The sequence below is a fragment of the Orycteropus afer genome, unplaced genomic scaffold (genome assembly GCF_000298275.1).
Source record: "Orycteropus afer afer isolate SDZICR_OR568_19922 unplaced genomic scaffold, OryAfe1.0 scaffold00110, whole genome shotgun sequence".
Taxonomy (NCBI): Eukaryota; Metazoa; Chordata; class Mammalia; order Tubulidentata; family Orycteropodidae; genus Orycteropus; species Orycteropus afer.
In genome coordinates this window covers 3,628,705-3,643,972 of record NW_006921697.1, presented here as the reverse complement: position 1 = coordinate 3,643,972, position 15,268 = coordinate 3,628,705, and the positions used below count along the sequence as shown (strand labels likewise).

Genomic DNA, 15,268 nt, shown 5'->3' with positions numbered 1-15,268 from the left:
TGCCCTGTTCTATCTCCCACCCCAATTCCCTCCCCTTCTGTTCTTTTCTCCAAGTTAGGGCCAGGCAAACAGGTCAGGCTATGGAGCCATGCAGAAGTGGTGGAGGAAATGCAAGTGCCTTTTCTCTTTTCTTACCATGAGTCCTAGATTTGGACAAAGGAGAGGTAAGGATAAAGGACAGAAAGAGGAGAGTTAAAGAGCTGAGGAGAGGCCAGGGCCCTATTCACTTCTGTTTACTGGTGTCACCAGTAGATTTGAGGCTCACACTTGTAACGCTGTAACTGCATCATCCCCAGAGAGCACCGAACTCCTAAGTGGGGTTGATGAAAAAATTCTTCATGGTTCTCAAAGGTGCTCTGTGATTTTGGGAGATCCCTGTGGATCCTCTATGCGGTGGGGGGCCCCTCTGGGGCCAATAAGGTGTGAAAACTGCATGGTCAGCATGAGCCCTGGAAACCTGGGAAAAGGGCCAAAAAACAGAGAGAAGAGAGACTTCTTCAGGCACCTCCTTTAGGAAAGAGAGTTGGGTCTTGTGGGACTTGAGTTAGGATAGATGTTTCAGTATAAAAAGGATCCCCAGCAAAAGATGGGAGTCCCCCTCAAATCCCTTCCCAAATCCTACAGCACTTAGAAAAGAGAAAGTAAGAGCATAAAAATATTTTGATGACGTGGGCTTGCCTGGCAGTACAGACAAGCAAGTCTCATGGCAGGCAGTGTGTCCCGTTACACAACAGAGGATTATACCGAGCTTCAGTATAGAGATTTTACATATATCTTTATATAAATGCATATATATATTTATAGAGCCTCCGCCTAGAACAGCCGGGCTTGCTTCTTCAGTTCATTCCTCTTCCAGAGGGCCAGCCGGTCAAATTCAGAGATGGTCATGCCAAACACTTGGTAGAACTCTTCCTGGGACAGGTGGCGCTGAAAGGAGGTGGAAGGGGACAAAGGAAGAAGAGCATGAGGATGGGAGGTGGAGGCTGGGGGGTGGTGGAGGCAGGAACAGTTACTCTGTGCTCCCACTGGGCCCCCTGGGCCTGGGGAAGTCCTGTAATAAGTATTTGCATAATGAATGATTGAGTGAATGAGTGTCTTCCTGGAGTGGCCTTTGTAGCTGGTCTGTCTGAAGGGCCTCACTCTCTGGCTGCCTGTTTCTGGGCCTCCCCTGCCCTGGACTCCAGTAGGACTCACGCTTCACCTAAGCTTCTGACTCACCTCACCTTTTTGCATCCCTGCTTCTTGCATTTTGAGTCCAAAAGCGAGTATGGATGAATGGTATCCCATTCCGCTTTGGAAGGGAAGGGAGGCATTTTCAAGATTTTAGGGTACGTTTCCTCTTATTAATATTTTTATAAATGGACCGGAAGGCTGTTTCTCAGGCCAGGTCATGAAAAAAATGACTGTTCATAGTTCTCCATCCACTGAAATGTCCTTTCATTTCTTCCTTATTTGAAAACAGGACACATAAGATCAAGCATTATTCAATGTTGATGAATAATGTTCTGCATTCCATGACAGCTTTCTTCTCTCTTTATTCCCTCTCTCCCTCCTTTTCTCCTTTTCAAGTAGCCTGGAAAGTGCGATACATTGTCAAAGCTTTTAGAGTTAGAAACATATAGCATTTAAAACCAAAAAAACCCTAAAATAAACAAACAAACAAAAAACCCAAAACTCACAGCCATCAAGTTGATTCTGACTCATCACCACCCTCTTTGGGTTTCCGAGGCAGTAAATCTTTCTGGAAGTAGATTGCCCAGTCTTCCTTCTGCAGAGTGGCTGCTTGGTTTGAACCACCAACCTTCTGGTGAGCAGTCAAATGCCTTAGGCATTATGCCACCAGAGCTCCTTAAGACATAGCAAAGTGGTAAGAACTGGTCCATTTAGGTGAAGGTAGATGGCTGTTCATTGTACTATTCTTGCAACTTTTCTGGAGGTTTGGAATTTTTCAAAATAAGAAGCTAAAATTAAGTTTTAAAAGAGAAATATATGTGGCTTATATCCTGCCTGCAAACTTACTAGGTTCACTGTACTGACCTGTTGGTAGCAATTATATTAGAGAACTGAAAGGAGATGCAGTGAAGATTATGTATACAGCCCCATAATAATTAGCCAGTTCTCTGCCTATTGTCATTGTGAACTAACATTCTGGCCATATTTCCACAACCTTAAGCAAAGGTGACTTTGAGTCAAGTTTTTCAATACTTAAAACCATTTGCTGTTGAGTCAACTTTGACAGAGTAGAACTGTGTTGCATGGGTTTTCAGTGGTGATGTTTAGGAAGTAGATCCCCAGGGCTTTCTTCCCAGGTGCCTCTGGGTGGACTTCAACCTCCAACCTTCCAGGCAGCAGAAGAACACGTTCACTGTTTGCACCACCCAGAGACTCCTTTCAGGAACTCTGGTGACACAGTGCCTAAGGCACTGACTGCTAACCAGAAGGCTGGAGGTTCAAACCCACCAGCCTCTCCTTGGAAGGATGGTTGGGCAATCTACTTCTGTAGAGACACCACCTCGGAAACCTAAGGAGGGGTCGCTATGAGTAGGGACTGATTCGATGGCAGTGAGTTTCATTTTTTGGTTTAGAGACTCCTTTCAGTACCTGCTGGTACTGAATAACACCCACCAATCCTTGCTGCATTTCTATTGGGGTCATTAGTTTATAACTGCACTTCCATTCTCTTTTTTCTCAGTTAATCGTTTCTGTTGGTGGTGCAGTGGTTAAGGCATTCAGCTGTTAACGAAAAGGTTGCTGGTTCAAACCCACTAGCCGCTCCATGGGAGAAAGATGAGACAATCTGCTTCTGTAAAGATTTACAGCCTTGGAAACCCAATGAGACAGTTCTACTCTGTCCTATAGGGTTGCTATGGCAGTGGGTTTGGTATGATTTTTACTACTCTGAAAACCAGGAATTATTTTGACCCAATTTCAAGAAGAGAAAACCAAAACTCAGAATTAAAATGACATTTGTCCAAGAGGGAGAAAGGGAAGGAGGAGAGAAAGAGGACAGGTAAGTAGCAGAGCTGACAGCAAAGCTTGACTTCAAATACAGAATGTTCTCTCTGCCCTTGTGGCCTGGCCCATTAAAAAAAAATTCATAACCAAGTCTTTCTATTGTGGAAAATTTCAAAAACACATAAAGCTAGAACATATAGTATAATGCACAATCATGTCCATTATCCAGATTCAAAAATTTTAAAGAGTTTGCCTTGATAATTTTGCCAAGATTTTCTGAGTTTGCCAAGATTTGCTCTATCTATCTACTTCCTCTCTTGTTTTCTTTGCTGAAGTATTTTAAAACAAACCTTAGACACTGTGTCATAGAAGCTCTGGTGGAACTATAATTAAGCCCTTGGCACTTAACCAAGAGGTTGGCAGTTCAAGTCCACCTAGTGGCTTTGTGAGATAAAGACCTGGAGATCTGCTCCTGTAAAGATTACATGCAAACCCTACAGGGTGTTCTACTCTTGTCACATGGGGTTGCTGTGAGTTGAAACAGACTCAATCACACTTAACAACAACAACAAACACTGCCAATGCATCCAAATGCATTTAAAAAATACTGGCTATTTTCTCTTATAATTTCATGAACACGGCTAAGAAAAATGAATAATAATTCCTCTGAATCACTTAATTTAATACCTGCCATGTTGTCAGAAGGGACCATTCCCTGGAGAAGGATATCGTGCTTGGTATGGCGGAAAGTCAACAAAAAAGGGGAAAGCTCTCAATGAGATGGATTGACACAGTGGCTGCAATGATGGGGCTCAGGTTTAGCAAGGCTGGCACAGGACCAGGTTGTGTTTCATTCCGTTGTACATGGGGTCGCTATGAGTCAGAGCTGACTCCACCATATGTAACAACAACAACTACAACAAAATTCCCCTGGTTATCTTAAAAATGCCTTTTTTTTTTTTTTTTTACTGTTTGTTTGTTTGAATAAGGATCAAAGAGCATCCACACATCACACTTGGTTGTTAGACCCTCTAAGTTTCTACCAGTGGAGACAGTGCCTCTGCTCTTTAAACTATCAACTTGTCTGTATTTGTTTTACTTTCACTCATGAGAGTGCTGAAATAACACTTTGGACATGAGGGAGTTCTCCTCTCTTCTTTCCATAGTAAAGACTGAAAGGAACTATAGTGGAGTCTCATTTGGTCTTTTTTTTAGGGGAATGGGGGTTGCTGCTGGTCATTAGTATTGATTCTCTAGCTGGTTTTCTCTAATGTGCTCTATGAACCTGGGTATAAGGGAGTGGCAGACAAAGCCTAAGGAGCCCTGCAGACAAAATGGTTAAGTACTCAGCCGCTAATCAAAAGGTTGGTGGCTGGAACCCACCCAGTGGCTAGGTGGGGAAAAGACTTGACAATCTGCTCCCATAAAGATTACAGACTAGAAAACCAGATGGGGTAGTTCCACTTTGTCATATATGGTGGTATGAGTCATAATGGACTCAACAGAAAACAACAATAGATTCAGCCTAAGGAGGCCTTATGGTACAGTGGTTAAGTGCTTGGTTGCTAACTGAGTGGTGAGCGGTTCAACCCTATCAGTTGCTCTGCAGAAAAAAGACCTGGTGATGTGCTCCTGTAAAGATTACAGCCAATACCATTGTCATCCACTTGGAAGGGATATAGGAGATCCTGGATAGAGAGGGAGAGCAATGTGGAACAAAACTCTTTATTTGGAGGGGGAAAAAAAAAAAAGATAGTGGGGACCAGGTTTGCTGGTCCAATAGAGCCTGATGGAACCACTGAGACTATGGCCCCTAGCTGCCCTTCAGGTCTGGAATTGAACCCACACCTGTGGTTTCCAGCCAAACAAAGTACAGGCATGTGAGTTAAACATTTACCTCAAGTAGACACATGCCCTGGAGAGAACAATCATGGGAGAAGGAAGGGCTGCTTATGCACAGCTCAGGGGGCAGGAGAGTATGGAGGGATGGCCACTGGGAGGAAGTGGGAGGGGAGCTGTTGCATTCTGGTAAACTATGGTCAATGACATGAGACAAAGTATATGTGAACTGCTGTATGGAAAGCAAATTTGCTCTGTAAATCTTCACCCAGATCACACACACACACACACATACACACACACACAAAGATTACAACCAATGGGGGCAGTTCTGCTCTGTCCTATAGGGTCACCACGAGTCAGAATTGATTCAACAGTTCCTTTGAAACAACAAAGACTTCAGGTCTCAAGTAAGCTGTGTACAATAGGACATGCTGAAAGGAGACTAAGATTTCTCCTCTCCCTCCTTTATGGGTTGGCTCAAACCTCTTTTCTCCTCCAACTTCTTAGACACCTAACACCCCTAACCATTTTACATTCACACAGATGTTACAAAGATTTAAACCTCAAGAAGACCTAGGTCTTGATCTGGGCCAAGTTATTTAATCTCTCAGAGCCTCAATTTCTTATTCCAGAAAATTGGAGCCTCATAGATACTATGAAGGTGAATGAGATGACACGGGCCAGGTGCTCAACCCAGCGGCTGGCATGTAGTGAGCATTCAGTCATGGGTCACCATCACATAATTCGCTCATCACATCACCCCTCTATTCAGGACCTGCAATGGTTCCTCATTGCACTCAAGCCAAAGCCGGAGTCACTGCAGCAGCCTGTGGCCCTGTGTGAACTTCCTCTGATCTCTCTTCCTCCACTCTCCCCTGCACTCATTTGACCTAGTCACACTGCCCCCTGCTATCCTCAAACACACCAGACTCACTCCTATTGGGGTTGGGCATCCAGCTTGTCCCTCTGCCTCAAATACTCTTCCTTGAATATATAAGAAAACCAGCTAAGTTGCCACTGAGCTGATTCTGACTCATGGATACCCCATGTGTGTCAGAATAAGAACTGAGATTCATAGGGGTTTTAATAGCTGATTTTTTGGAAGTCGATTGCCAGGCCTTTCTTCTGAGGTGCCTTTGGGTGAACCTGAATCTCCAACCTTTAGTTTAGCAGCCAAATATGTTAACTGTTTGAACTGCCCAGGGACTCCTTCTCTCTATATAAGCACAGCTAACTCCCTTACCTCCTTCATGCCTTTGCTGGAATGTCATGTTTGAAATGAAATCTACTCTGACCACCCTATTTAAAATGACAAATCATCCCTCCACCTAACTCCCATTCCGCCTCATCCTGTTCTACTTTTCCTCAGCACTTATTGGCATCTAACATAAATATCATTTATCATTATTTGTATTGTTTAGTGCCTGTCTCTTCATGAAAGAATGCCAGCTGCAAGAGGGCAACGCAATGTAATGCAATGCACTGCCGTTGAGTTGGATCTGACTCATAGTGACCCCTCCTTGGGTTTCCGAGGTGGTATCACTATGGAAGTAGATTGCCCAGCCCTTTTCACTGCTTTATCATAAGCACCTACAACAGTAACAACAGTACCTGATATATATATATATAATTGGGAGCTCTGGTAGCATAGTGGCTAAGACATTTGCCTGCTAACCAGACGGCTGGCGGTTCAAACCCACCAGCCACTCCTCAGAAGGAAGGTTGGGCAATCCTACTTCCGTAGTGATACTGCCTCGGAAACCCAAGGAGGGGTCGGTATGAGTTGGGGCCGACTCGACAGCACATAACAACAACAAATATATAATTGGTTTTCAATAAATACTTGCTGGATGAATGAATGTCTGTACTCTGAGCTTTGCGAGGACAGATTCAGGGTTTCCCTTCCTCAGTCCCCTCCCTGAACTGGTTCAGGGAGCTAGTACAGTGCCTCTAGCACAGTGGTCTCAGCTCTGGCCACACATTAGGATTGCCTGTTACTGTTGCTGTTAGAGGGAGCTCTGATGGCATAGTGGTTAAAGCATTTGTCTGTTAACCAAAAGGCCAGTGATTTGATCCCACCAGCTGTTCTCTGGAAGAAAGATGAGGCAGACTGCTTCTGTAAAGATTTACAGTCTTGGAAACCTAATGGGGGTTGCTATGAGTTGGGACTGACTTTATGGCAGTGAGTTTGGTTGGTTTTTGGTTGTTGTTAGGTACCATCAAGTCAGTTTTGCCTTATAACGACCCCATATACAACAGAACAAAACACTGCCTGGTCCTGTGCTATCTTCACAGTATTTGCTGTGCTTGAGCCCATTGTTGCAGTCACTGTGTCAATCCATTCCATTGAGAGTTTTCCTCTTTTGCACTGATCATCTGCTTTACCAAGCATGATATCCTTCTTCAGGACTGGTCCATCCTGATAACATATGTAAAGTATGAGAGGCAAAGGCTCACCATCCTTGCTTCTAAGGAGCATTCTGGCTATATTTCCTCTAAGATAGCTTTAAAAAAATTCACAGGCCTGGGCTGCTCCCCCAGATTGTGATTTACTTGGCCTGGGGTGAGGCCCTGTATTGGTATTTTTTAAAAGCTCCCTGGGTGACCCTGATGCTCAGGGAAGGTTGAGCTTCCTTGGCCTGAGCTTCTGGGTGCCCTATAGGATGAAGGAGAACGGGGAGGGCCAATCAAGTTGCCAAATATTTCCATCTCAATGATGGTTGCATGCCAGCTGTGGGAGCTGTCCCTTCAGCACCACAGACACTGCTACACAGTGAAAGAAGGCTCTTGCTACAAATATGGGAAGAATCATTCACTTTCTTGGGCTTCTAACCAGGATGCTAAGTCTGGATGGACTCACAGAGCTTCCTGGCCCCTCATATTCTGTACCAATGCTCTAAACCAGTTGCTGTTGGGTTGATCTGACTCTTGACAGCCCCATGGTGTCAGAATAGAACTGCTCCACAGGGTTTTTAATGGCTGGTTTTTTAGAAGTAGATCACCAGGTCTTCCTTCTGAGGTGCCTGTGGGTGGACTGACTCAAACGTCCAACCTTCCAGTTTGGCAGCCAAGGATGTTAGCTGTTGCACCACTTTGGAACTCCTAGTTGCCAACCTTCGACCCTCAGTAGTCATGTCAAAGGAGGTTCCTATGCCCTTCCCAAGTGGCTCTGAGCCTTTCCATTAAGTGGCCTGCATTCAGTGTCACAGATACCTTCTGATACCTCTTTTAGTCCAGACTCTGTGGTAGACGACAGACATCTTTGCCTCTAGGAAGCTTAGGGTCTGGGGGAGGAAATGGATAAGTTTCCTGGCACAAAGAGGGTAAGAGGTGCTTGATCTGCATTCTGGACACAGGGCTATGGAAGCTAGAGGAAGAGGGGAGAGGCTCATCATAGAGAAGAGCTGGGGGAGGCTTTTAGCCATAGGGATCACTTGATTGGATCTCTGAGGGGTAGGAGGCTGATGAGACAAGAAGGATGTTCTAGGGAGAGGGGGAGGCACTATGGTATAAAGGGCAGAGTGTGTTCATGGGTCAGAGGTGACTAGGTCCTGGGGCTCTCCACCAAGTGGACTGAGCTGCTTAAATGCCCTACTGCCATATCCAGGCTTGCTCCTGGTCCTTCATGCTGTTCCCACTGCCCTCTGTCTATCCATCCAACCCTGCCACCTTCAAGGTCTAGCAAACCCTTCCTCTTCCAAAAGCCTATGCCAACTAGTCTAGACCTTTGTGGTCCTTTCTGAATAATAACAGTCTAACATTTATTCAGTATTTATCATGTGTCAGTTAGTGAAAAGGGCTATAGGTGGACAGTATCATTTCATTCTCCTGGCAACCCTATGAGGGAGACAGTACAATTGGCCCCTCTTTACAGGGGCAAAAACCAAGGGAGGTGGTAACTTGACCAAAACTGACTGCCTAGTGATGGCAGAAGCAGAGTTTGAACCTAGTGAGTCTGATTTGAGATTTAGGCTTTTAGCTTGTGCACACTGCTGCCTCCCCCAGCCTGTCTTATATTACAAACACTAGTCATCTGTATAATACTGGATAAAACCAGTGCATGTCTTCTTCTCAACCAGACTGCAAGCCCCTTGAGGGTACAAGCCAATCTAATTCTCCTCCTATGGCTTCAGAAGCATCAGCCCAGGTGGGGATGCCTATCATTGTGTACTACAGATGCTAATTGAATGGAAAAGAAGGCAGCATAGAATAGCATGAACAGCCTTGGGCAGAGGAAAAACTTAGGCCCACATCTTGGCTTTCTCAACAAGCTGTGTGACCTTAAAGCTGCTTATACCCTCATCTTATCCCTGAAGCAGGTTAGATCAGGGAACCTCTGGAATCCCTCCAAACTCCAAACTTCCTACTTGGTTTTCTACACTCACCTCCAAACGAGTCCGGTCCACATCCTTGGGCAGTCGGTTTCTTCCTCTTGTGGTCACCAGTAGCAGTTCATAAGGGTAGATCTAAGGAGGAAAGGGGGTTGGTGTTTCCAGCTTGAGGGAGTGTGTGGGCCTGTCCCTTTCAGCCAGATTTTGTACATGGCCCCCTCCTCCATCCAGAGGAGGCCAGAGATTCAAGTCTGGAGGACTGGATCTGTTATCCGTGGGATTGCCAAACAGCCCTGAGGCACCTTCTTCTAAAACATAAAGCCCAAGCATTTCTCTAATACTGCTAAGCTTAGCAATGTTTGGCAGTAATGTGGGCACAAGGTCTCCAGAATGTAAATGTCAATATTTGGTAATTGATAAGCCCCTAGAGAGACCTTAGGTCCAGGGGACCTGTTTGATTTCAGGAGCCAAGAATTCGGGGCCAAGGAGGCATGTTAGTCTTGAAAAGACCTTTGGGGTTATTTATACATGTCCTCTTCTCTGCATAGACATTGATGATACCCGTCTGCTGGTCCCCAATGTAGCTGCTACCAGGGTCCCAGTGACCCCCAGGGTCTAATACAGCCTTTACCTTGTACTCTGTGGAGAGAAAAGAGACACACACAATGGAAACCCATCAGAGTTTGCTTTGCATCCCTCCACTGGCTTCTGTGTCCACCTCTCCTCTTACATGACCAGCCAGAGCCCCTGTCCTTGCTGAATTCACCATGGAGGATAATCAAGGCTGGTATGAGCACAACAGATGGCTGGAGTTAGGGGTTGGGCTGATCTAGAGATACAGTTCTTAGAAAAAAGTGTCTGTTTAGATATTTAGAGTAGAACTGGGAAGAATTTGTGACAGTGAAGACCATGGGTGAGACCTTCCTTTCATCTCCTGGCAGAATCTACCTGGGGCTTTGGTGTGGGTCTTTCTCCTGCCTGCTTGTAGGAACTGGTGGTGACAGGCATGGGGGCATCATGGACAGAGAGTAGGAAGTTCATGGAATCTTTACTGGAAGTAGTGTGCATCTAGTGTGTCTCTCTCTTTTAGAGCTGGCAGACATCTCTAGTTGAATGGTATGAGGGAGAACAGCATGCTGATGGCTCTGGGACCCAGATGGGACAGATGGCCTGGGGATCAATTACTCAAGGCAATTTGATTTGAGAGGATGAGGGAAGCAGGGGGGAAGGTATGGAATAGGATGTGAAAGAGAGTGGGAACTTAGGATTTGGAAGGAAGCTGCAGCCTTCCCTGAAAGGAAGGTGAGCAAGTGATAGGTGGGGAATCTCGAAGTCCCTCTGACATCCAGGAGGCCCCTCCTGGCAGACACGTAGGGCCACACTCACCTCGCATGCCCCAGTTGACTGCGTTCATGCTGTCATAGTGGAATAGGTCTGCGCTGGGTGTCTGCAGGGAGACAGAAGCCAGATGGCATGAGATAAGCTCACCTGTGCCCCCTGATATTCTCACCATCTCTAGAAAGCAGAGTTGGGCAGGTGGGACCTGGGGCATCTCAGAAGCCTCAGTCTCATGTTGAGGTGATCTAACTCACCACCATATCCCTAGCATCTAGCAGAGTCCCTGGCCCATAGAGCCTCAGTAAGGAGTCATTTTTCCTTTTATTGCTCAAATGCTTCTTTTTCTATAAGATCCACTCAGCCCACTCTATTTAAAAGTGTAATTCTCCCATTCCCTGCAGTCCCAATCTCTCAATTACTTTTTTCTATGGCACTTACTACATTTTAGCATTTTATAAAATTTGACTTATTTCTGTTACTCCCTACCAGAATATAAGCTCCATGGTGCAGGGTCTTTGTCTGTTTTGGTCCCTGATGCATGTTAAGCACCAGAATACTACCTGGGTAATGTAATAAGCTTTCAGTGAACACCTGTTGAGTGGGTGAATATCTAGACTCTGAGCATGGTAAGCATGGGTTCTGTGTGCTCCTCATCAGCTGGTAGATTTTCAGCACCAGCCACTGCTGATCCCTTTTTTGTGCTTCACCCTAAATTAGTCTCCCAACAGGGCTCCAGTTTCCACTCCTGTCCCTCTGCAGTCTCTTCACCACATAACAGCTGAAGAGATCCATGAAAACCCAAGTCAGTCTGCAGCCATGGAGGCTGGATGAATCCCAAAAACTACTGCCCGGAGATAATACTTAAACTATAAGTAATAATTACTTCTGAAGTCTTCTTGAAACCAAACAGTAGTTTAGCTTAACTAATAAAGAGCGTCTTCCTTGAACACTGTGGTCTCTTAAAGAACTATCTGTATGGGATCAAACTGACAGCAGTAACTCAAAAGGTTAGATAGGAAGCTTGAGGGACAGTGAGTTTATGTCAATGGGGAGGAACAATTTGGAAAAGGAAGGTCAGAATGGTTGCACAACTTGAAAAATATAATCAATGTCAAATCAGTGTCACCGAGTCATACATGTAGAAATTGTTGAATTGGTGTATGTTTTGCTGTGTATATTTTTAACAAAAACAAAAAACAAAAAACCTCTAGGTGGAACACATGGTACCTGCTGAGAACTCTCTGAAGTCCTAACCCAGTGTGCATGGCCCTAATGACAACCCTCTCAAGATTCATCTGGCTCATTGTGCCTTCTTGGTCAGCGTCTTTGACACAGTGCTTCTGTCCATCTGGGTGGCTCTTGCAGATCTTCTCGTGGTGAGGTCCCTCCCTTCACTCAGACCTTTGTTTAGATTTAGCCCTCTCTGACTGTTTCTTCCTCTTCCTTTTGCTTTGTTTTCCATCCTAGCACTTGTGAGGACCTGACATCATATTGCACACCCATTTGCTCATTGTCCGTCTCCCCAAATAGTATGTAAGCTCCCTGGGAGCAATGACTTCAGTCACTGAAGTCCCCTCAGCACTGGGAACAGTGCCCAGCACTTAATATGTGCTCAGTAATAAGCATCTATCTCAAAGTGCCTGCCCTTCTGTCAGATCGCTTGTCCAGTCACCCAGCCTCTTTTCTTGCTAACAAATTCATAATTCCTTGTCAGCCCTTAAAACAACTTCCTGTTCCCATTCAGGCATTCCATCACAGATGGTCAAAGAGCCCAGAGGACAACAGTGATATCAGAGGAGAGTGGGGCATGGCAGCAAGTGTGGGCTGTGCAATCAGTTGGCCTGGATTTGAGCTGACTCTTCCACTTACTGGGTATGAGAGGTTGGGCAGGTCACCTTATCACTCTGTGCCTCTATTTCTTTATCCACAAAATAGAGTTGATAATAGTAACCACCTCCCAGGGTTGTGAAGGCTAAATGAGTTCATACATGTAAAGTTCATACATATAAAACTCATACATGTAAATTACTGGCACATAGTAATTGCTCGGTTAAGTATTAATTATTCTCCAGCCTCTCTCTTGGGGGCACTTTTCACACAGAAGATAAGGAGAGTACAGTAGTCAGTGCCACTGCATTCTTTCAGTTAACCCACTAGGGTTTCACCCATAAATAATCACCAGAACAACGAGCTAATGCAGGATTGTTAGCACCTTGGGGCAGTGTTCCCCAGTGCAGTTCTCTTACCCTGTGCAGCCCATTTCTTCTGTAGGCAGGCAGGGAGGCTGATTTGGAGATGAGAGGATCTGAAAAGAAGGAGCCAGAGAAATCACCAGAAGCCCTATGCCAATGGTCCCTCAGTCTGAAGTCATCTGGTTGCAAATGACCATTATATTTTCCAACCCAATGTTGCCAGAGACCACCAGAAATTCCTGTCTGTTCTTCAGACTTGTGATGTGACTGTGTATAGGGCACTTCACTACCCTGAGGCACCCATTCACTTTGTTCTGGTTTCAACCTGCATTTAGCCTCCTATGATGGACCTCTGTGCACTGGACTCTAGACAAAGGTCCTGGATTGGAGATGAGTTAGTGGCTCAAGTTCAGAACCCAGGCAGGGAGGTTCCTACATCAGTGGAGAGGCTTGCTATCTCTCTCTCACTTTTCTTTCTCCTAGAGATACTGGGCCGGGTAACCATGGATCCAGAACCAAAAATCAGGGTCCACAATCTAACAAAAACAATAGGATGGACTGTTTGACGTGCTGGGACATCCATGTTGTTTGACTATCACAACTATAGAGGAACTATGGGGTACTCAGCTCTGGCCCTCATATAACACAGTGGGGCTGAAGGTAGGGTAGGACATACCGCTGTCAGCGAGGTAGTGGGACCGAGGGGCTGCAACAGAGAAAAACCAGAGATCAGCAGTGTTCATGGGGACAGACAGACATGGTACAGGATGGACAGCAAATTGCATCCATGTTGCATGGATGCCATTGAATAGGGTTGAATTCTCTCGTCTATAATATGGGTGACAATAATCTCTCTACATTCTGGATCATTGTGAGGACCAAGGGTGACAGCATACAAATGTCCAGTACATGTAAGTATAAGAAATAGTTTCTTCTACTATCCATAATTGTCTTCCTTGATCAAACAGACCATGGTCTTCTCAGAAGGCCTTCCTGTGTTTGCTCTCTTGGCATCTTGCCACCTCCATTGCTTAAGAATTTTCAAGTGGTCAAATAAGAAAGTCACCTGACTTCTTAGTACAGTCACCTCCATTCCACTGCAAGAGCAGACAGGGCCGGGCATCAGAACTGGACCTGGAAGCTCTGCCTTCTTGCCCTTCTCTCTGTGGCTTTCCTGGGAATGGTCTTCCCACCACTCAGGACTGTGTTTCTGTAACAGCCTTGGGCAGATGATCTGATACTCCATGTCCTCTGGGTTAGTGTTCTCAGCCTAAGTGCTGAGTGTTGGTCATAGTTGGTCAAACTGTAACTGCTCACTGGGGTGGTGGACTACAGATTTTTAATACCTTTTTTTTCTGTATATTAACTGAACTTACTATTTTTTTTCAATGAATATGCATTATTTTGTTAAAATAAACAAACAAAAAGCCCATGTTTTTTTTTTTTCCTTTCAAGTATTGATCTGAGACGGACTTTCTTGGCAGGACTGAATTGCACAGGGGTAAGAAAGAGCGGGAATTGATTGGCTCAAGGACAGATAACAACAACAAGAGAGGAGGCAGACAGAGTATATGTGTGTCTAGGAACAGAGAGGTGCTTAAAACAAGAGACTCCCAGGACAAAATGCTTAAACTCTTTCTTACCATAAGTGGTCATCAAGCCTCTGTTATACTTGCAGTGATGGGAGACTCACTACCTCAGAAGGTAGCCCCTTCTATCTTTGAGCCACTCAGATTCTTAAAGATGTTTTTCTTTACATTGACATGACTGGAAGTCAAGGCTTCAGATTCCCCAGTGAGGCAGGAACACAGCCATGTGCTCAGGGCAGAGCACAATCCTTGCAAAGACCCCATATCAGTATTCTAGATGAAAGCAAGCCTTCCAGAGATGGAGGGGAGTGGGAGAGGCTAGGGTGAATCTTTGAGGGCAGACTCTCCTGACTCTTTTGTTAGCCCAAGGGACTGAGTTTGAGGTCAGGTCCTCTTTCTCTTTGTGGTTCCTACAGGGTAGCTTTCTGCTTCTACTGCCTTAGGCTGCAACACAAGGAAGAGTGTAATACATCCACTGCATGGGAATTTCTGAGAACTGGAGAAGTCTATCCAGAGGAGGTGGCATTTGTTATAAACTGAGTGACACTGGACAAGTTATCAAGCCTTCTAAGCCTCAGTTCCTCATCTGTAAAATGTGGGGGTGGTAAGGTACCTACTGCAAATGAAGACAGAGAGAGGAAATGGGCTGTGCTCCCCAGGATGCCTAGCTCAAAGTCAACACCCCAGTCATGGGGTTGAGGTTCTGTTGAGACCACGTGGAGAGGTCTGGGAGGGCTCAGACTAGTAGAAGGAGTCAAAATTATTTATCTGTTTTTTTAAATATGTTTATAGTTTGTCTTTTCCCTCCAGAACAGTAACAAAAAACAAACCTGTTGCCATTAAGTTGATTCTGACTCATAGTGAACTTATAGGACAAAAGAGAACTACCCCATAGGGTTTCAAAGGCTGTAATCTTTATGAAAGCAGACTGCCACATCTTTTTTCCTGTGGAGCGTCTAGTGGGTTTGAACCACCACCATTTTGGTTAGCAGCTGAGCTCTTAACCCTCTAGAACAGAAGT

General features: G+C 45.2%; 1 protein-coding gene across 1 annotated transcript in view; it reads right to left on the bottom strand.

Moving 5' to 3' along the window:
• Positions 1-813: 813 nt before the first annotated feature.
• The window catches only part of ABLIM3 (actin binding LIM protein family member 3), a 95,533-nt gene continuing 81,078 nt past the window's right edge, over positions 814-15,268 (bottom strand). The window contains exons 17-22 of the mRNA XM_007943652.2: positions 13,335-13,364; positions 12,713-12,771; positions 10,515-10,575; positions 9,760-9,767; positions 9,183-9,263; positions 814-927 (exon numbers count right to left, since the gene is read on the bottom strand). Coding sequence (XP_007941843.1) covers positions 814-927; positions 9,183-9,263; positions 9,760-9,767; positions 10,515-10,575; positions 12,713-12,771; positions 13,335-13,364 — 353 coding nt within the window. The remainder of the gene's footprint in view (positions 928-9,182; positions 9,264-9,759; positions 9,768-10,514; positions 10,576-12,712; positions 12,772-13,334; positions 13,365-15,268) is intronic.